Here is a 21,828-nt window from a genome sequence, read left to right as displayed (position 1 = left end):
TGGAACAACCAAAGTTTGTTTAGTTAGTAATAGGGTTGAAGAAAATGGCTTAGTTGATTTCAGTGGTTTTGGCATTGTTTTTCCACTCTTTAGCGCATACAGAAAATCATCCAATTTTAATCAATGTTTCCAGTAATGTTTATATCTGTTGTAAATAAACTTTATAGAAAATATAAACAAATCATAATATTTTCCTTTACTACAAAATACAATTACTAACGTTTCAAACATTGTTTACAAGTAACACACATGATTATTTTACAACGAAATACAAGTTTCCATATTTTCAAATTGGAAACCTAATGCATAGAAGAAATTCAAATAAAACATGTTTTTGATGCATGAAATATTACAATACAAAGCCAAAAACAACGAGGAAGGAAAGTAAAGGAAGTAAAAAGACTGTTTGCAGAAACCTACTCTGTGGTCGAGTGGTAGGGCTGCCGCTCTCTCTCTAATGAGATTGATTCCCGGAGAAGCCACGGACTACTTTAGTATGTTAATCAATGTACTTTGATAACAACACGGCTAAACATAGACTAATCAATATTTCATTACATTAGTGTCTTTTTCACTGTTTTTTGTAATGACATTTTCTGAGCATATATTGTTAATCATGGATAGTAGAGACAACACCAAGACCACTAGAAGGTGGGGATAGAAGGGAGGGTAAGTTAGTAAGGTAACCACTTTACATAAAGGGATGATAATTACTGTGCTTTCTTTGAAAATGAAATCCACTGTTGGCCAAAATTAGTTTGCAGGCTGAACAACTTGCATCTTTCTTGGTGATCTCTATGAAGTATTTATATCCATTTTAGTGATCTTGATCTATTACTATTGTATGCAGTTTAGACACGAGTGTTGGAAAGATAATGTCCTTAGGAAACCATATTGTACTGGTACAGAACTGTTTAATAATTACTATTTATTTACTGCATAATAATTTACTATTTATGTGGAACAAATGAATTCATCACCATTTCTGACACGTTTTCAGAACATATAAATAATCAATATTGACAAGTTAAGTGCTAAAATAGAGCGCAATTATTCATTTATCAACTACACAACAGCAAAGAAGACTTAAACTTTGCCTTCATGATAAGGAATCAAGGACGTGATTCTAAGACTGCCTTCATGGTTGTGTATTATGTTACAGCAGTTTTTTAAATTTTAAATTATGGAATACTGGACTATTATTCCTTTCTGCTTCCGAGGGAACATGTTTCAATATGTAACAGTGGCTATCACATTGAGTGATTTGTATTATGGTTAGTTAAACACGATTTGCCAATTATTTACGACATGCTACTTATGACTTTTACAGACGTTGTCATGTTTCTATGGGACTAAAGTATTATAATAGTTTGTGACATCTTGTGTTGATGTACAGGTTTTTACTTCTTCAAGTTTAACAGTAAAAAAAATCATTAAGCTGTCCCAAAATTGAGATTAACCCATTCAGTACTTTAAGCTGATATATTATAATATGATTTGTTAAAATAGCCAATGACAAATTAGCACCAGAATTCATTTAAACAATTTCTTCGTTATATTGAAAAATAATTTCTTTTTGAAAATGTTCAAATTATTTTATCAATATTGACATTTTTGTACATCAGAGATTTGAAAACAATATCAGATCTTATGTGAGTTTTTTATTTTAAAGTAACTAACAACTAGTAGCTATGGTGGTCAGGGTTGATTCAATGTGAACTAGAGTTGAACTCAACGTTCTCATTTACAAAAACAGAAGTTGTACCACATAGGATTTTTATACCATATTTTTTACTGAACAACAAGAACAATAATAATAAGAAAAAGAAACCTGAAGACAGGTTTAGGTAAATAATACTCACACATGTAAAACAACAAACACGATTTATTAATTAATTGTAACCATATTTACACAATTTTCACACATCTATTACGAGCTACAAAATTAGCAAACATGTATATTTTCTAAACAAGATTTTTTATAATGGTAACATAAAACATGGTTTTTTATTTTCACTTCAAAACATTTTCATAAATCATCTTGTATGTAAATTAGAAATTATTTGTACTATGTGAATAATATAACCATTCACAAATACAGAAAACAATATGTTAAGTATTTTCTATAAAATATTTTAAACAATCAATATTTATACAGAATCAAAATAACGCAATAACAAATAAATGAAACAGTTTACACCTAAATTTATGAAAACATTGTGCAACTGATACATAGACATGGAAAAAACAATTCAGTCAAAAAACAATTAACATTAATCTACAAATTTGTTGCAACAATTCCCAATATACTACAATCCTGACAAAAGGCTACGCATATTTATAAAGAAACCAATATTGATGGGATTGCAAAATTTGGATGATCCAAATATAAATATTTTCCAAATGGAAAATATTTATCAATTACCACTATTAGAAAAAAAAACTTGTACCAAAAAGCATGAAATAAATTTTAAAAATTAATTACAAATGTATGGTTTCTTAAAGGATTTTCATAAATTAATGAATCACTTTGTAGTAGTATTAAAGATGTTCATGTAACAAAAATTAGAACAATATAAATTTGTTCCAATGTTTTTCTTTAGAATCTTGAATCTTGTCAAGATCAGTATATGGTAGTTATAATTGAACTGGAATTATATATTTAAAATTTATTTCACTGCTCTCACCACTTTAATCTTGTAATGGTCAGTGAATTAATGACCTCATTAGCTGGCTTCATGTGTGAATGAGCACTATTAATGCCATGCTCTTCATCATTTTAAACTATTAGTTATGTTTTTCGTTATATGGTATATTAAACTTGTGTTGATTAGTGCGCATATTGGGTTTTTAGTCAAAAAAAGTGAAGTGGTGACCCGTAAAAGTTGTAATGTAAATATCAAACTATATTTGTGTGAGTTTATGTTTGTTATATACATACATTAATATATATTATATTTTAATTATAATTGACCATTACTTAGTTTCAAAATACGTAATACAATTATTATTTTATTAAATTTTTCATTGAACAGTATTTTACAAATCTAAAAAGATTAAAACTGTCTTTGAAAGTTACTGTGAGGTAATGTTTTAATGATTCAAAAGACAATAATTCATCAACCGCATCATTTAGCTGACAACTTCGGTGTAGGTGGATAACCAATAAACTAAAAATTCTGTTTCTTTGGAGCTAATATGTCAAAAACATATTTGACATCATCTAATTTAAATTTCATTGAACATTTAAATTTGCTTATCTTAAACTAAAGGCTGTATTTGAAGACTATTATATTATACACTCTCCTGAAATATTGAGTTACTTGATAAAACATGTTCCATCTTTATCTACTACTATGACTGATTATTTTTAGCCAGACTAAAAATTAAATAATAATCTAAGATCTGAGACTCAAGCACTCCAGGAAATGTTTGATAAGATTTGATAACTTTAATCAGGATAAAGAATAAACCATACTTTTACTACATAAAAGGTCTAATATAACAAAACCAAATAGGTCTACTTAAAAGGTCTACTTTAAAATACTTTCTAAAAATAATTATTCACTCATGCAAACATTTCTAGACATTAAGCTCTTTGCAGATCTAGAACTATTTCTAGACACACAAATAATTTGGAAACTTCTAAAAAACTTCTGAAAATTATGTTAGTTACCAGGTTTACACGTTGAAAATACTTCAAGGCTAATTGCATGATTTTATTAATTTTGATTAATTCAGTATTCTAAAACATTAAGTGTGTAAATTCAGGAGAGTAAATGATTTCAAAACCACTGATGACTTCAAAACTCATGATTCAAACTGTACAAGATATGTACAGTTTATATAAATAATGTTTTGTAAATTAAAATTAATTTATTGAGAGAAAACAATACAGGTATAACATTTCTTTGTTTGTTTTTACCTGTGCTACAAACATGAAAAAAGAAACAACACTTTGGCAAATTATAGGTAATTAAAATACTGAATTTGTATGAATGAAAGTGCTTGATAGAAAAAATACAAATGATTTTCAAATTGGGCGTTGGTTCTTTCCACTGTAAAATGCAATGTTCAATAGATTGGATGTTGCCGCTCAAAGGGCGACAAGTTATATAGCGTAACTAAACAACCAACCCCAGAAGGGTTCACTTCTGACTGGTTTATCCCTTCTAGTTGACTCTACACTGGGTATCTATAATACTGATATGTTACTTAACCCTTTTAGTGCCAGAGCCTAATAAAAAGGTTTGTCCGAAAAATGCCAGAGATTTCTCTCACGGTACTGCCGAAAAATTATAAGCCTATTTCAGTGATTTTGTAACATCCGTAAAATCAAATCTGTTTTAGACAGGCTCTTAATTTTTTAACTGTTTTTACAGATAAACTATGTAATTAAAAATACATAAAATATGCATATTTGCTACTTTACTATTTAAAAAAATATACAACGGTACTTACCAAAAGTTTTTGAACATTTTTTCCAGTTTTATAAACAAAATAGAACTTGAAAATAAATTTCCTCAAAACAACTGATACTACTATGTACAAGAGTACTATGTACTAAAATTTGTACACATACACCAAACAGTATTTTACTACCCACAAAACTGTTAAGATTTGTGTAAACATACATTTTCACTTTTTCTCGTAAGCCCAATCTAAACTCATGAAATTTCTAAATACACTCAATAAAATTCACAGGCTATCATTGAGTTATGAATAAGTTGAACACTTGAATTTAAAAGTAATTTAATTTTTAAAATAAAAAAATTTCCTACAGTACATATTTTTCAGTTTCACATGAGTAATAGCATTTTTTTAAAAAAGTATGGGTAGAATACAGTTAGTGAACCCGGGTTTTTAAATCAAAATTATGAATTGATATTTAATTATTATACCCATAGATATATTCAACCTATAGTAATTCATTTGAACAATGCCTAATCATCTGCACCAACTGTACACACATTTTCATATTCTAAACAAAGTTTGTTTTGTAAGTAACTTCTGTCAATAAGAAGGGTAGTTACATTTTACAAAACTACACAAAATAACACTAAAAGATGATTTACGGTTTTTTATCGGTTTTAATAATATGCTTGTTACGTTTTCTTTATTATTCAAATGACATTTTTCCTTTCACCTGTTTTAATTGAAGAGAGGGCTTCTTAGCCCTAACTTCACCTGGTAAAATAAGACATTCTTTATCTTTTTTTTTTATTTTTTATTTATTTATTTTTTATTTGATTAATGGTTATGGTTCTTTTATTATTTATTACATTAAATAATTATTGTTTAAATTATTTCTATTAATTTGAACATGTGACTTTAATTTAGTATTATATATATGTTGATATCAGTTAATAGTCCTGTTATTCGATATATATCGAATAACAGGACTATTAACTGATATCAACATATATATATATATATATATACAAAGTACCGATGATTATAATAAGCGATATAAAAACAACATCTAATTAATCTTACAAAATTGCTATAAATACTTTTGTCTTGTAATTTGGTTTATTCTGATTTTTTATATGCAAACAAATTTATGTAACAAATACATAAAAAAATTATTGCAGTACAATTTTTACCTCAAACGTCTGTATATACGGATGTAAGCATTTTTCATTAGTTTTCACGTCAGTATTTACAGACATTGGCATTTCTCTGTAGTTTCTCAAATGTCTGTATATAAGGACATTGGCACTAAAAGGGTTAAATCTGGGCTACCCTTTGGATGTCCAGGAGCAGCACATTACTAACATGAATGTCGAGACATTGGGGTGCAAGAGTTAATCAAAAGAAGATGAACGCTGAAGTCAGTGGTTACTTGCAGTTGTTAGCCTACATATAAGAGCGTGATTTTGTTTTGAAATTAATTTTGAAATTTAGAATTCATGATGTGAAACTGTATCTTTAAAGACTATCCTTGACAGAAATATGTATTTTAAGGATCAATACTAAATTAAGCAATGCAATTTACATTTTAGCAACACACTGTCATTCTCAAACTAGAACTCAGAAAAGTTAATAAGAAAAGTAAGTACAAAAGAATGCAACAGTTTTGTACATCTAACTTACAACTAACAAATGCTAAATCCTATATTTTAATCTTTTAAACAGCCATATCTTAAACACTCTTATTTACAATACAGGGTTTCCGATTTCAATCAATTCCTAAATACCATGACTGTTATATTTTGTTACTTCTCATCTGATGCTATGTAAACATTTGTTAGCGTAAATTGTCTACTATTTTAATACTATATGTTAGAAAATATCTATTTTCATAGAACTGGAATAGTCATATTTGAACCACTCATCTACAGAATTTGCAGTAGTCACCAATTCATTAAAATGTTGGAATAATTTAAATAATCTATAAATTAAAATGTTACAGTAGTCATATAAGCTATTTATCGAGTGTCATGACGTGCCAATGTACAGTATTTGTGTGGAAAATTTTCTGGCAGAATAAAATTCTTATTCTTATCAAAATGTTCTTCCACTGATTTTGCTGTATTCATACAACACTCAAGCTTATGTTTAGGGCCAGTTCCAATCCTTTAAACCAATAAGTTTACTACCACAAATATAATTTAATTGACAATTAATTTTTCAGGATAATCTTTTGCATATGACTATATAACAGCCTGCATCAGAACAGGCTTATACGTAAAATGAACACAACTCCACAGTAGTACTGATTAAATAAAATTAATCTCTATAATCCAATCAGATGTTTTACAAATAATTGATCATGGTAAGAATATATATAATACACATGTTAATTGTCTGTCTTGCAGATTTTTGGAGTTATCAGAAACAAAAGAATATTAAAATTGTCAGCTGTTAATTTGAGACATAACGTGAACTCTTTAGTGTCCTCCAATGCCAGTTTAGTTAATAAAATAGCAGGTGCAATATGAATGGCTCCTTTCGTAATCCAATCTCCCATCCAAACACAAACTCATTTCTCCTATGTATTGCCTCTTCCACTATTTCTCTGATAGGGTTGTAGAGACAAACGATCCCCCAACAACAACCTCTATGAGTTCAGAGTGTCTAAGAAATTATCTTATTAGACCATTTGGAAAAGGATAAAATGATTCCAGGTGAATGGTAAGAATTCCTTTGGGACTAAATGGAGAAAAGATGGACAGTTTACTTAAAATCTTTTCTCCATTTAGTCCCAAAGGAATTCTTACCAAGCCTGGCTCATAAAAAGGTCAACTCATTCTTCTAAAGTTTTGACTGGCTAGGAATAGATATTTTATTAAACATATGTTTCAAACTGCGGAAGCAATATGTATTTTGTGTACTTTTCCACAAAATAGTGATAAACATATAGTGATAATCCAAACCTCTGAAAATTAGTGTCAGATGCTACTAACTGAAAATAACTTCAGTATAAATTAGCCCTCTCATCATTCTGGTTCCTTACCTACCACCTCCTCATAGTTCGTAGAGTTTACTTACTTTCTGAGTAACACAAAACAACCTTTAGTTCCTAAACAAACTAAATTACTATTTATTTTTCTTTACGCCTTTCCACAACTTTCCCATGCGAAGGGGTTTCTTGCTGTGACTAACCTTGGCCTTATGGTTATGATTTATGATTTACATTTATCAGTACTACTGTGCATCCTCTCCTTTCTGAAAAACTGTTGTTTAGGTCAATCATGATCGACAACAACCATCTATACTCAAAACAGGAAACCCTGAGAGCTACACTACGACAAATAATTTGCTAAGCATTCGTAACTCTTACAGTATCCAATACTGTATGGAAAAGGCAGTTGGTAGTGGTGGGAGTCAGTCTTGCTAGGTTGAGGACCCTGTTTAGAAGCCGGTGGCACCCAACATGTGCCTGATCTGCTCGAAGGACAGCCAGAAAGTAAGGGACCATGGAGCCATCCTGATCCACACTGGCAGGAACCCCTTGTAGAGCGCAAAGGCTCCCTCGTTGTGCACAGTCTTCATCAGGCAGTCAATAGAGCTTTTGTAGAGAACACCCCTGCAATCACAGCATAACAATGTACCTTTATTGTTTCCAACACTCATAATGAACTACAATGTAAATCTTTCATTATTATTACTAGGTATCTCATCACTCCCCTTTAACACCTCTCCTCCAGCATCCATTTATCTTTTATCCCCAAATGTGACAGCAGTTGGATATCTGTCAAATTGGGTCATTATTCCGAGGTCATTGATGGATATCAGGTCTATTTATGTATACTCGTGTATTATGACTTTCGAAAAAGTTAATATTATTTTAAAGCAATATATTTTGTATATATTTAAAATATTACAATATTTCATTATTAAAGATTTCAAAAATAGTTAAAGCTCAAGTCCAAAATTAACCACTGTTCTGGTGTTCTTGGCTTATCAACCAGCTCAATTACCATTCATCATTGTGTAGTGATGAATAAAATAAAAGCATTCAATCCAGTACCATTTCACATGCTTTTACCCTATCTCAGTAAATTTGCTCAGTGCAATTTAGGTAACAAAGCGGTGTGATTCTAGATGATGCATCATATTTATAGAGAAAAAATACATGAGGTTGAAAGGGAGCTTGATAGGAAAACAATTAATGATTAGATAAAATGTGTTATACATGCACTTTTTTCATACTCATTATTTCATAATAATTCAAATATTGTATTAATTAATTAATTAAACTAACTGTTATACAACGTTGTGATGAGTCTATATAACTTCTACTAGAAGAATATTTCTAATACATTTGAGGGTGAATTTACTAGATGATTCAAGATGTCTAATTTCCTTAATAAACCAAAGTGTAGTTACTTATGTAACTAAAAACTATGTCTTAATGTCAGGGGAGACAGGAGGTAAAAATCCTCAGGGCCTGGCAGCTTTAGAGAAAACTCACAGCTTTTAATATAATAATAGAACAAAGATTTAAGTTTCAGATTTTTTAACGTAGGCCTAAATAAGAGTTTTTATTAATAATTTATAATCCACAGTGATACAAAAAATAATAATTTAGAGAAACAGAGGAAGTTATTCTGATCGGTAGGTGAGTCATAATATAATAGCTAAGCTATCCGGAGTCACACCACAGCACACGATCCTCAAGGTTGATCGATCTTGGAATTTTATTGAGTTTTTCACTCAATGTATTGCTAGATTAGACATGACAACTGTCGTACAAAATTACTACAACATGTAAAAATTCGTTCAACATTTTTTCATCAGTTTAAAATAACTCTAAACACACTAGGAAATAGTGTAGAAAGAGTACAACCTTTGCGTTTGGTTGTGGGGACTACCAAACACAACATTACTATATCCAGTTAGTTTAAAAAAACCTCAATATTTAGTCTCACACTTCTTATTTAAAAAGTGTAATAAAATAAAATTATGATGATAAAAATTAAGCAAACACAATAATCTATTAGGTTACAAACAATGTACCAATTGTTATTAACTTTTTCGTACTGTTCTCATTGTTTATACCTACTTTCTTCCACAATGTAATGGTAAAGGTAATTACACTTCAGATATAGTATACATACTAGTATATACAAAAATATGGCTGTTTACTACAATATTTAGTATCTAATTATTAAGTACACTCATTTAGTATAACATGAAGAGTTTATAGGTAAAAATAATCTTTCCAGCTCAGTCAGAAGAAATAGGTAAATTTCATATATACTTAAACACTATTGATTTGTTATCATAAGATTTACATATCTGGAAAACTATTTGAAATACAAAAAAGATTTTTTATGAGAAAACCTTAAGGAAAGTAAGTTAAGGAAGTAAGGTGTGGTTATAAATATTCCAGAAGACTTTTTTCTAAGTTTCATAAATAAAGGAGTTCTAAATTTTTCAAAGTTTGAACGGCTGCTATAATGGGGCAAAATGGCTTACCAAGCTGGCCAATAAACTTAGTTAAGACATTTACAAGATAAATTTTTGTACCAAGCATGAACCAAATTTTGGTGATAAAAACATTTCTGTGTGATTACATTTCATGTAATCGATATCTCGAGGACATGTACAAAAGAAGTGTTTTGTACAATGTCAAATGTTTTGAAAATATTAGCATTCCAGAACACTTTTGAGCCATATTGAAACGAAATGGTACACCAGGCTAACAAACTTAGCTGAGATATTTACAGAATAAATTTTCGTACTATGTTGCGTATAAGTTTCAATATGTTTGGGCTATTTTGGGACAGTTATCATTTCCACAGCATGCATTATACAACATAACATTTTGAATGGGGGTAGTTTTGGGTTGTGGGGGTCATGTTTGGTGAAGCTATTATAGAAATGTCTCTAAGGTGCTACTATGAGGACAATTAATTACAATGGCCTGATTTTGTAAACAACATCTAACTAAAACTAGATTCCAGTATATGGTGGGCCCTGGCCAGTATTTAACCCCGGGGCCCACCTTGGCTCTCGGTGGCCCTGCTTAATATCGTCCTACCAAAACATCTATAGAAATTAAATTAAGCAATTTATGCAAAATTATTCCCTTTAGCCATACTTAACAAATTAAAATTTGATGCATGCAACAGTTTATGTTAGTCCAAATATGGCAGGGAACAACCTGACACATACCGGCCCTGTGCATCTGTAGGCTGATTCATTATTCTGGTTTTCACTACGTCAGCAGGGGTTCCCATTGTGGCAGCTACTAAACCAGCACAGGCACTGCAACCAATTCATGACAAGATGAAGGTTCCATCAGTTTAAAATTAGATGAAACAACCATTTAACAATAAATAAGATAGACAACCAACATTTAACGCTCCTTTTGGCAATCATGGGAAAGTAATATGCTTTGAAAACGTACTAATTTAAAAAAAATAAATCTAAGATAGCCATTAGCTAGCAAAATTTATGTAGTTTTTAAAAAAGATGTAGCATTTGATGCATTATGTCGAAAACATCCTAAAGTTACAATAAAGATTAAAGATGTATAAAACTGAAACACTAACAGCAGATATTTAGTATATGTCCGTTCTATTAAATACAAATACAAACAAAAATATATTGTATTGTGATTACGCATTTGAAAACTGTTGAACATAGTGTATAAATAATAGTTTAATCATAGCTATTCAAAGATGATATTACAATACTAAATGTAATGACATAACACTATATAATACTAAATAAAACAATAAATACAACAATCGCTAAGTAATTTACTGCAATCAAACGAACCACGTCGAATTGGCATGACTAAAACAAAGTTGAATTTCAAAAGCTAAATACATCACGGTTTGAATTCTGGCAAAGAAGAAAAATTTAAATTGTAGCTTATATTCTTATCCTTGAAATGTTTCTTTAATCATGTTGAAAAGTTATATTTCACACTATAACAAATACAGAAGTTAGTACATGTTGATTACAATAAGAAGTTAAAATAAGACAAACAGCCAGTTTATAATAAAATGGACATTTTAGAAATGAAGACGAAAAAGGAGAGGTTGAAAATAAGTTAATCATGAAAGTACAAACGAGGAAGAGACAATGATCTAACCAGGAGAGCATGCACACTAGATGATTATCAGGTAGTGATAGTTAACATAGTAGCTATAAAATTAGTTAGGTGACTATCAGGTAGCGATGTATAGCTCAGTATAAACTGCTTGGCAGTGTCGTATATGGTGATGTCTCTGAGATTGACAAGAGGCTGTCCTCTGCATGTTAGGGATAGAGCCCTTCCACAAGCTCCATAGTCCTCCCTTGCTTACAATTTTCTGGAAAGTGTGGACTGTACCATGTACTCTAATGCATCAATGATAAACAACTGACCTGGAGAGCATGTGCACTAGATGACTATCAGGTAGCGATGTATGACTCAGTATAAATTGCTTGGCAGTGTCGTATGTGGTGATGTCTACGAGATTGACAAGAGCTGCCCTCTGCATGTTAGGGATAGAGCCCTTCCACAAGCTCCATAGTCCTCCCTTGCTTACAATTTTCTGGAAAGCATGGACTGTACCATGTACTCTAATGCATCAATGATAAACAACTGACCTGGAGAGCATGTGCACTAGATGACTATCAGGTAACGATGTATGGCTCAGTATAAACTGCTAGGCAGTGTCGTATGTGGTGATGTCTCCGAGATTGACAAGAGCTGCCCTCTGCATGTTAGGGATAGAGCCCTTCCACAAGCCTCGAAGTCCTCCCTTGGTTACAATTTTCTGGAAAGCATGGACTGTACCATGTACTCTAATGCATCAATGATAAACAACTGACCTGGAGAGCATGTGCACTAGATGACTATCAGGTAACGATGTATGGCTCAGTATAAACTGCTTGGCAGTGTCGTATGTGGTGATGTCTCCGAGATTGACAAGAGCTGCCCTCTGCATGTTAGGGATAGAGCCCTTCCACAAGCTCCATAGTCCTCCCTTGCTTACAATTTTCTGGAAAGCATGGACTGTACCATGTACTATAATGCATCAATGATAAACAACTGACCTGGAGAGTATGTGCACTAGATGACTATCAGGTAGCGATGTATGACTCAATATAAACTGCTTGGCAGTGTCGTATGTGGTGAGGTCTCCGAGATTGACAAGAGCTGCCCTCTGCATGTTAGGGATAGAGCCCTTCCACAAGCCTCGAAGTCCTCCCTCACTTACAATCTTCTGGAAAGCGTGGACTGTACCATGGACTCTAATACATCAAAACCTGATTTAAGGCCACCAATATAATAATAATACAAAGTACACAGTAATTGATTAGATACAATATATACAAACATACACCTCATAAATAGGTTTTAGGAATAACTGTATTATAGACATCTGGCATTATTAACCCTTTGAGTGCCGGAGCATCGATGTCAGCGATCCCGCATTATATGCAAGAAATGCCAGAATCGCTGTTAGCGACTTCTGCAGTAACGCTTATATTTTATATAGTATTTATCTAAATTGGCTCAATGACTATACATACGCATTCCAAAGGCTTTAACGTAACTTTTGATGTAGGTTTTGTTGCATTTTGGTTAGATTCAGATTTTTACGGCGGTTGTAAAGTGAGCGCATCAGTCGCATGTAGAATCGGCCGCTACGTGGACGAGCCGTCACGTATTTTGTTTGCGCTACTGTTTATTTCACAAATGATATTGAAAGCTTTTAAGTGTAAATGGGTTTGTAGTGTTAGTATCTTCAAATTATTTCGTTTGTGTATGTTGTTCTAGTCTGTGTGTAAGTAGAACAATGACGGCCGCGAGTTACGGCGATCGTAAGCATCTAGTACTTTACTAAATACGTTTGTATAGTTTTTATGTTTTTGTGTTTGTTCAGTGATATTTATAAACAATGAGTCGTAAAAACATTGCTGACAATGAAGACCTAGTATTGCAGGCATTAGATTTAAACATTATCAGTGTAGACAATACACAGAGTGTTAGGTTAGGTTAGAAAATTTCTAGTATTGTAGTGGTTCATATTTTCATATTTATTTTCCAAACTTTATTTATAAGTATAAAAAATGTTTATATGTCTTTTTGTAAAGAATTAAGTGAAGTATAAGATAGAATAACTAAAAATAAAAAAATGAAATATTTCAATAACACTAAGTTGTGTCGAAATAAAAAACTAAATCTTTTTGCTCATAAAGTTTTTGTTAATGATTTTTTTATTTGTGTAAAAACGTTAAATAAGTGATCAATGTATTATATTTATAAATAAAATATATTTATCTAAAAAAACTAAAACCAAGACATTTTACCAATAAATAAATTTGTTATGAATTTTTAACCAGACCCTTGCAGAATCAGGCATTTTCGCTCTGCATTTTATGCATAACATATAGCAAAATGCTGCGGCACTCAAAGGGTTAAGTGTTACAATAACAGAAAACATCATTTCAAGGACTGGTGTATCTGCCATCTTCTTCAGCTATAAAATTCTATTAAAAAAGTGAACAATTCAAGATATGCTGATTAACGCACCAATATCATAGTGTACAACATTGCTATTTGGTGTATTTATTGCGATGTGGTCATTTTTTATAACCTTTTTCATGCTTAACACATTTACTGTAAAATTCATCAATAATATTAATAAAATATGATAAAACTCAACATTCATGTGTATGAGTCAGAATTGATTGTTAAATTGCCACAAAACAAGACACAAAATTAAAACAGGTTGTCTTCCAAATTCTTAATAGGGTATTATAACACTGTCACTCAATTCTAAATACTTCCTCTTAATTGGTAGGATGTAACACAAATATTTTTCCACTTTCCTGATTGCCAATTTTGTAATCAAAACCTATATTTTTTTTAAAAGATGGACATTAAAGTATCATTACTCCTTACCTAGGTGCTTTTCCCATTAATCGGCGTTTGCCTTCCATTTGTATCTGCACCTTAACAAGATCGGTGGGGCTGGCGATAAACTGAGCCAGAGCACCCGAGGTAACCCCAGCAATTGCTGATTTCCTGGAAACAACAGGAAAAATACTCATATTTCTATCTATACAAGAAAGTTCGTATTTAGGCAAGTCAATTAAGCTGATTGTAATGGCGACCATAACTTTAGTCTAAAGTTCTATCTGAGATAATGAGGTAGTTGGCATGGTAAACATTGGTCCCAAAATACAGGAATTTGGGGGAATATGTCTTTGTTTGAAGGAAAAGTGTAGATTCAGCAGTGTTTATAATCCGACAACTAATTTATGCCTGAGCTGATGCCCACTTAAATCTAATAAAATATTGGGTTTTTATTCAAAACTTTAAGTTTTAGAGGGTTAAACTGAGATAAAAAAAAACAAATATTACTACATAATATTTTGTAAACCAAACTGAAATAATTCACATATCTTTTTATTTTTTTTACACTTATGTCAGAGGAAAAAAGCCAGAATTTCATTATCTTAATGTGGAATAATTTCTTTATCTCTAAACAGCTATTTTTCAAGACTAATTCAAGTACCCAAAACCAACATTATGAAATGGCAACGTTACCTTGTGACACCTCAAACTAAAGCTCATAAAAATGCTGTAGTTTGATAAAAAAAATTGGAATTGGCTAAGCCGTTTGGTATCAGCAGCCAATAATGTAATTTCTTACACAACAATTACTCAAAAACTACTGTACTACTGCTAATAACAACTAAATTACTCGCTGAATACTGTTGTGACACTATTGTTGGACCTGTATTTATTGAAGGAAACTTAAATGGAGAATCGTACTTAGATTTGCTAGAAAACACTATTGACCCTGTTATCGTGGAAACACTTAAAAACCAGGTAAATGAAGTAGGCCAGTTAAATTTTGATGCGAATATGTTTTATTATCAACAAGATGGAGCTCCTCCACATTATGCTCTTCCTGTGTAACAATAGCTAGATGCACACCCGGATCACTGGATCGGTAGAAGAGGATCAATTGAGTGGCCGGCAAGGTCTCCAGACTTAACACACAAACTTTTTTGTCGGGGTCACTTGAAATCAGTACCGGTATTTTGTTTTAAACACCCCACTGATGTCCAAGACATGAAAACAGGATCACTGCTGAGTGCAGACGCTTAACCAGAGAAACTTATAGATAGGTTAGGCAAGAATATGAAAACAGGTAATTGTTTTTACTTGATCAACAATGGCTACCAATTTGAACATTTGATTTAAAGTTGACAAAGAATTTACAACAGTATTCAGTGAGTAATTTTGTTGTTATTAGTAGTAGTACAGTAGTTTGTAGACTAATAATGGTTGTATAAGAAATTACATTATTGGCTGCTGATACCAAACGGCTTGGCCATTTCAATTTTTTTAAAACCAAAATACAGCATTTTTTATGAGCTTCAATTTGAGGTGTCACAAGGTATTAGTTCACATTTCAAAATTTTGGTTTTGGTACACGGGGGGCATGGAAGTGAGCACTCCCATTTTAAAAATAATATTTTTAAAAGATTATAAATATTTTTAATAGTTTTTTATAACTAAGAATTCATCTTCACTTTCTAGTAGTTCTTCATCTGAATGTTCAGGTGATGATTCTTCATTGCCTGACCATTGGCCACATTTGTCACTTAGGGGGTAATTTTCTAAGTTTTCATGTTTTACAATTTCATGTAAAAAATTGTAGTATACGTTGGATCTAGGATCATCATATTGAACATCTCTGCTTGTTGACAGCAGATCAGACATATTAGAAATATTAAAACATAAATGAATATTACAACATTAAACTACATTAACTTCTAGCTGGTTTATATCTTCCAGTTGAACCCACACTGGGTACAGCAAAAAATGATGTGTCACTTAAATCTGACTAAACTTATAGATGTCAGGAATGTCCATCACTGACCGTAAATGTTGATATTCTGGCTTCCCTTCTTCTGACGGGACATGACATTAGTGCCCTAAATTTTTCCTCATGAATCTAGACAGAAGGTGGCTCCTACCCCAACCTTACCCATCCAGAATATCCAGTACTCCGGAAGCAGCGCAAAGATCTTTATAGGACTAGGTGCTATTTTCTAAGCTTCTTGTCCTAAGAGAACAAAAAAAACCTACATAACACGAACAGAAACACCCGATTATTGAGAGCCATCATTTGTAGCCAAAGAATGCTAACAGAAACACTTGGTCACTCTGACTCACAATTCGCACTCAGAAATCAAAACACGATCTCGTATAGATGTACAATTTCACTAATGGATCGATAGCCAAAAGCGGTTGTGACTAGGCCAAAATAGGTTCTAGTTGAAGAAAGAGTAAGTGGGCAGCTACTATGACGGACAGCGTCACACGTACTGCAGGGCTACCAATACAATAGAGTTGAATTTCCTAGGGAGTCTCACTCACAGATTAGTGCTTCGGTAAGAGTGTTAACATGCTTTTTCAGTTGATAACATTTTATGCTGTAATGCAACATTAGAGACAAGTGGAGAAATTTTCAAAATAGGAATAGGCCTTTATGTTAACCAGGGACTCTAAAAATGTGCATTTAAAATTTCAGTACAATCTGTACAGTTTTTAACGTGATTGAGTACACACACACACACACACACACACACACACACACACACACACAAAACAAACACATACGCAGAGAGATATCATTAGATATTTATATTATAGTATAGATTAGATGATAAATTGTGTCCCTAGAATTATATATCACCCTTTTAAGTGCTTAAACTGTTTTCTAAAGTCAAATACGTACACTAAGCTCCAGGCTGTTTATAGTAGGTTGCAAGTGTTTGTGAAAAATTGTAATATTGTAAATTAACTATCCAACCCATCTTAATGATAACAACTCAACTTACCAAATAGGAAATGCTCCTGTACTGTCTTTCTTGAGTACATTATCACGCATCTTTTCATAGGCGACAATACGAATGCCACTGTAAACCACGTGTCGGTATATCGCTGGTGTCACTCCTTGCCAAAGCTTGGGGACTCCTTCTTCCTGGACAATACCAAGTGCCGTCTTCAACATCCCACGGTATGGTGCCTGGAACAAGTACAATACAATTGGTATCTGCAAGACAGTATTTCAAACATTTTAAATTACAATTAAATAAAATATCTTGGTCTTTTAAAATGTAATTTTGTGTTACATCATAGACCTATCTGGGTATAGGTTTGAGATTGTTACACTAAGATTGTGAGTATTTACGGTTTGTAGCAGTTCTATGAAATTTCCTTTGTGATACTTTTCGAATTAATATATATATATATATATATATTAAAAACTTGAATATTTTTTAAATTATACTTTTTTTCAATTGTTGTTATCGAATAAATTGAGGTATATCAATCATACAAAGAGGATTGAAAGAGATATGTGTTTAAAATTAAGCACCTAAAAAAACTGTTCCTAATGTTGAGATTTTGAAGTTTTTGGAAAATCAAGCCAAAATAGGAAATATTTTGTTTATTCACACATCATCAATCCCTTATTATTCTTGCAGTGACATCCCCCAGAGAAGATTTCTGGGTCCACCACTGACCTACATTAATATTTTATGCAAGTCTGCATTTGATAATGTTGTGTGAAATGCACGTTGTAACTTGTATGCACACACAAGGATAGCCAACTAGATTCCTACAAGTGATAGGTATTCCTCGAAATATGATTCATCATCAAACTCATCTTAAAACAGTTTTTTGAGGTTATAAAAGCCTAACTGGTGGTGTCTATTTCCCATTTAATTGATGTAGAGTCTTTTACAAAACTGTATATAATGTTGTTTAAAAAAAATTATAAATCAGGATTTGTACAGATTTATGGTACACATTGAAAAGCATAAAATTATAATGAAACAACTTAAATAAATTATATTATTTCCACACTCTTTTCACATTACTATTTGAGCTCTGCTACAGTGATATAAAGTCAGTAAGGTTAAGCTGAATTACATCAACTGAAAATTCTATATACTACATTAATACAGAATTCACAACAGTGATAAAACAAGGAAGGAATACAACACACCACATGTCACGTAACAGGTTTCACTAAGGTTGAATGTTTCATTCTTGTACCATAGAATACATTCATACATTCTCTTAATGTACCATCATAATCCTCATTCTTGTCTATATAGTAATCCAGTTTAATTCAAAATTTTAAGTCTACAGATAAAATATTCCTCTAAATGTATTGCCACATGATACATTCACATTTTTGTTAATTAAAGTGGGTTTCATAAAGTTTAAATAATAAAGGTCTACACAAGAAGTCACCATATAATGCTATTGTATCATATGTACTAGGATAGTTTACAAATTTGTGTATTCTGCCATCTTCACGTTGTCTCGTTGCCATTACGTTTTCGTTCAGTTTGTTTTCGAGATATCGTGTGGATAGATAGAGAGATAGATGGAAATGAAATTTGTCCAGCCCCTCGAGAGATAGGCTTCGCTAATGCTCAACCAAACATAAAAATGACCTCAGGTTGTAAAGTTGCAGATAGCCTCTTGGATGTAGGGGTTGAGTTCCAGACTGATTCATTAAATTTACCAAGCTATGATCAAACTGACATGACTACAGCTGTAAAGGAACATAACCTGGTTTTTTTCAAAATCAATTAGGAATTTTCCTAAGAAAGAAATTGATCATAGGTCATAGTAATTTTGGTGGGTGTCGAAATAGGAGGGTTTTAATAGGTTTAAAACTATAAAACGATAGTTTTTTTGCACAGATTACATGTTACCTAACTGTTACGATATCTGATAAAAATAAAACTGGTGCCTCGATTATTTTATGTAATGATTTTAATGTAGATATTTTAAGTGACAGCTTGCATAATAGGGTTTTAAACAACTTGTTTTTGAGTTTTAACTTGAGGAATACTGTGTATGATATTACTAGACCTAGCCTATATGGTTATTCTGTTGGTACATGTATTGACAACATAGCTGTATCTGTGCATCCTGATAGAATTTGTTCTGCTTTTGTGCAACCAATGGCAATGTCTGACCACCATAGCGTGGTTTTTAAAGGTAAATTGGATCCATGTCAAAATGATGTCTCAATTGGTAACAAAAATTTTAAAAGTAGGCCTAATTTTAAGATATCCAGATCAATTGATAATGTCACTAGTGCATATTTTGGGTTCCTGCTAAGCAGGGTTAACTGGTTGGTATTGTATACGTTAGGCTCAGTTAATGATAAGTTTGAGTTGTTTTTAGCTAAGTTTTTAGAAATTGTTGATATAGCCTGCCCTATTAAATACAGTAGGGTTGTTAAAAATAAGCCTAAAAAGCCAAACTGGTATAATGAGCAGCTTAGATTAGTGAAAGAGCAATGTTTGTTTATGTATGAATTGTTTAAAAATACTGGTCAGGTTTGTTTTAGGGATTCATACAGAGTTCTGAAATCAAGGTATAAATGCAATGTAAGGCAAGCCAAGCGAGCTCATTATGGTAATAAAGTTAAGAATGCTATAGATAAACCTAAAGCAATCTGGTCAATTGTAAAAGAAACCTTAGGTGCTAATGAATGTTCCTCTGTTAGTAAGGTTGATGTAAATTTAACTAGTAGTGGTTTTAATAATTTTTTCGTAAGTAAAGTTGAGTCTATTGTCCAAGAAGTGCCTCAGCAAATACATGATATGTCATACTATCTTGATAAGTTAAGATTAACAAGTGTCATTAAAGGTAATAATGTAAATTCAACTTTTTCATTTGGCTGTGTTAGTGTTGAACAGGTTCATAAAGCTATTTTATCTTTGAGTAATAGTTCATGTTTAGATGTATACAATCTCAACTCTCATGTTTTAAAATTGGCATCACCATTTATTGCTGAAATTTTGTCATACTTGTTTAATATCTGTATTGAAGGGTGTATTGTCCCACAATGTCTTAAGTTAGTGAAGGTTGTTCCCTTGCATAAGAAGGGCTCAACAGGTGACTATGTTAATTATCGTCCCGTGTCAATAGTACCTGTTGTATCTAAGGTTTTTGAAGTTCTTTTAAATAACCAAGTAATTAAGTATTTTGAACATAATAATCTTTTTTCCAATAGTCAGTATGGCTTTAGACCAGGGAAGAGTACCAGTATGGCATTAGTCGATTATGTGAAGGAGTGTACAATTAATGTAGACGCAAGAAAATTTGTGGTTGGTAGTTTTTACGATATGTCGAAGGCCTTTGACACTATTGATCATGTGATACTTTTAAATAAACTCAAATTTTATGGATTTGATGAAAAGTCTGTTAAACTTGTTCATTCATATTTATCTGATAGGTTTCAATCAGTGTTTTATAATGGTTGCTTCTCTCAATACTTGGAAGTAATTACAGGTGTGCCACAAGGGTCAATATTAGGACCAACTATGTTTATTGTTTATATTAATGACTTGCCCTCTGCCCTTAATAATGTTTGTGTATCATCTTTTATGTATGCAGATGACTTAGCAATACAAATTAGTTGTTCAAATATAAATCTAGTAAATCAAATAATGTCTCATTTTAACTCTGTAGCTGAGGATTGGACTGCGGCCAATGGTTTATGTCTAAATAAAGATAAAACTCAATGTATTAAATTTAGTTTGAGTAACTCTATTGATGTCAATGATGTTAAGTTTTTGGGTGTGTTGTTGCAGTCAAATATTAAATGGGAGGCTCATATTGTAAATGTCTGTAATAAGATTTCTAAAGGTACCTTTATGATTAGAAGACTGAAACAATATGTAACTCTAGATGTATTATTGTCAGTATATTATGCATACATACAAAGTCATTTATCTTATGGAATCATTGTTTGGGGCTGTGATAGTAATATACAAAAACTTTTAATCTTGCAAAAGAGAGTTTTAAGAATTATGTGCAATGCTAGCTGTAGGACTCACTGTAAGCCTTTATTTAAAGATTTAGGTATTCTGACTGTTACATCATTGTATATACTACAGTTATTATTGTATGTTAGGATAAATTTAAATGTTTTACCTACAAATAGTTCAATTCATGATCATGATACTAGACAAAGAAACTTGCTTAGAATCAGGCAATGCAATTACCAAGCAACCATTAAATCAACATATGAAATGGGGATTAAAATTTATAATATGTTACCTAGGGAAATTAAATGCTTAGATGACAATAAATTTAAAATTAAGCTTAAGTCATTGTTGATTGAATTAAGTATCTATGATGTAAAAGATTTCATTTTATATTGTACTAATTATTAAATACATTTATTAGTATCACTGTTTAAATATTGACGATGTCATACATGTATACAATGTGTTTATGGCAATAAAGAATTTGACTTTGACTTTGTATACACTTAAAACCAACCGCCATACAAATAAATAATAGTTATATAATCA

General features: G+C 31.7%; 1 protein-coding gene across 6 annotated transcripts in view; it reads right to left on the bottom strand.

Moving 5' to 3' along the window:
* Positions 1-1,867: 1,867 nt before the first annotated feature.
* Positions 1,868-21,828, bottom strand: part of LOC124354072 (mitochondrial uncoupling protein 4) — a 54,764-nt gene continuing 34,803 nt past the window's right edge. For 5 of the 6 annotated variants that reach the window (XM_046804258.1, XM_046804256.1, XM_046804259.1 and 2 more), the window contains 5 exons: positions 17,317-17,504; positions 14,360-14,482; positions 12,505-12,702; positions 10,627-10,719; positions 1,868-8,032 (listed from right to left, as the gene is read on the bottom strand). In XM_046804258.1, coding sequence (XP_046660214.1) covers positions 7,858-8,032; positions 10,627-10,719; positions 12,505-12,702; positions 14,360-14,482; positions 17,317-17,504 — 777 coding nt within the window. In that variant the 3' untranslated portion in view covers positions 1,868-7,857. The remainder of the gene's footprint in view (positions 8,033-10,626; positions 10,720-12,504; positions 12,703-14,359; positions 14,483-17,316; positions 17,505-21,828) is intronic. The other variant, XM_046804260.1, reaches the window with a different exon arrangement.

This window comes from Homalodisca vitripennis, chromosome 2, assembly GCF_021130785.1.
Source record: "Homalodisca vitripennis isolate AUS2020 chromosome 2, UT_GWSS_2.1, whole genome shotgun sequence".
NCBI classification, from domain to species: Eukaryota; Metazoa; Arthropoda; class Insecta; order Hemiptera; family Cicadellidae; genus Homalodisca; species Homalodisca vitripennis.
The sequence above is the reverse complement of the archived record's forward strand: the minus strand, read 5'-3'. Positions and strand labels throughout refer to the sequence as shown.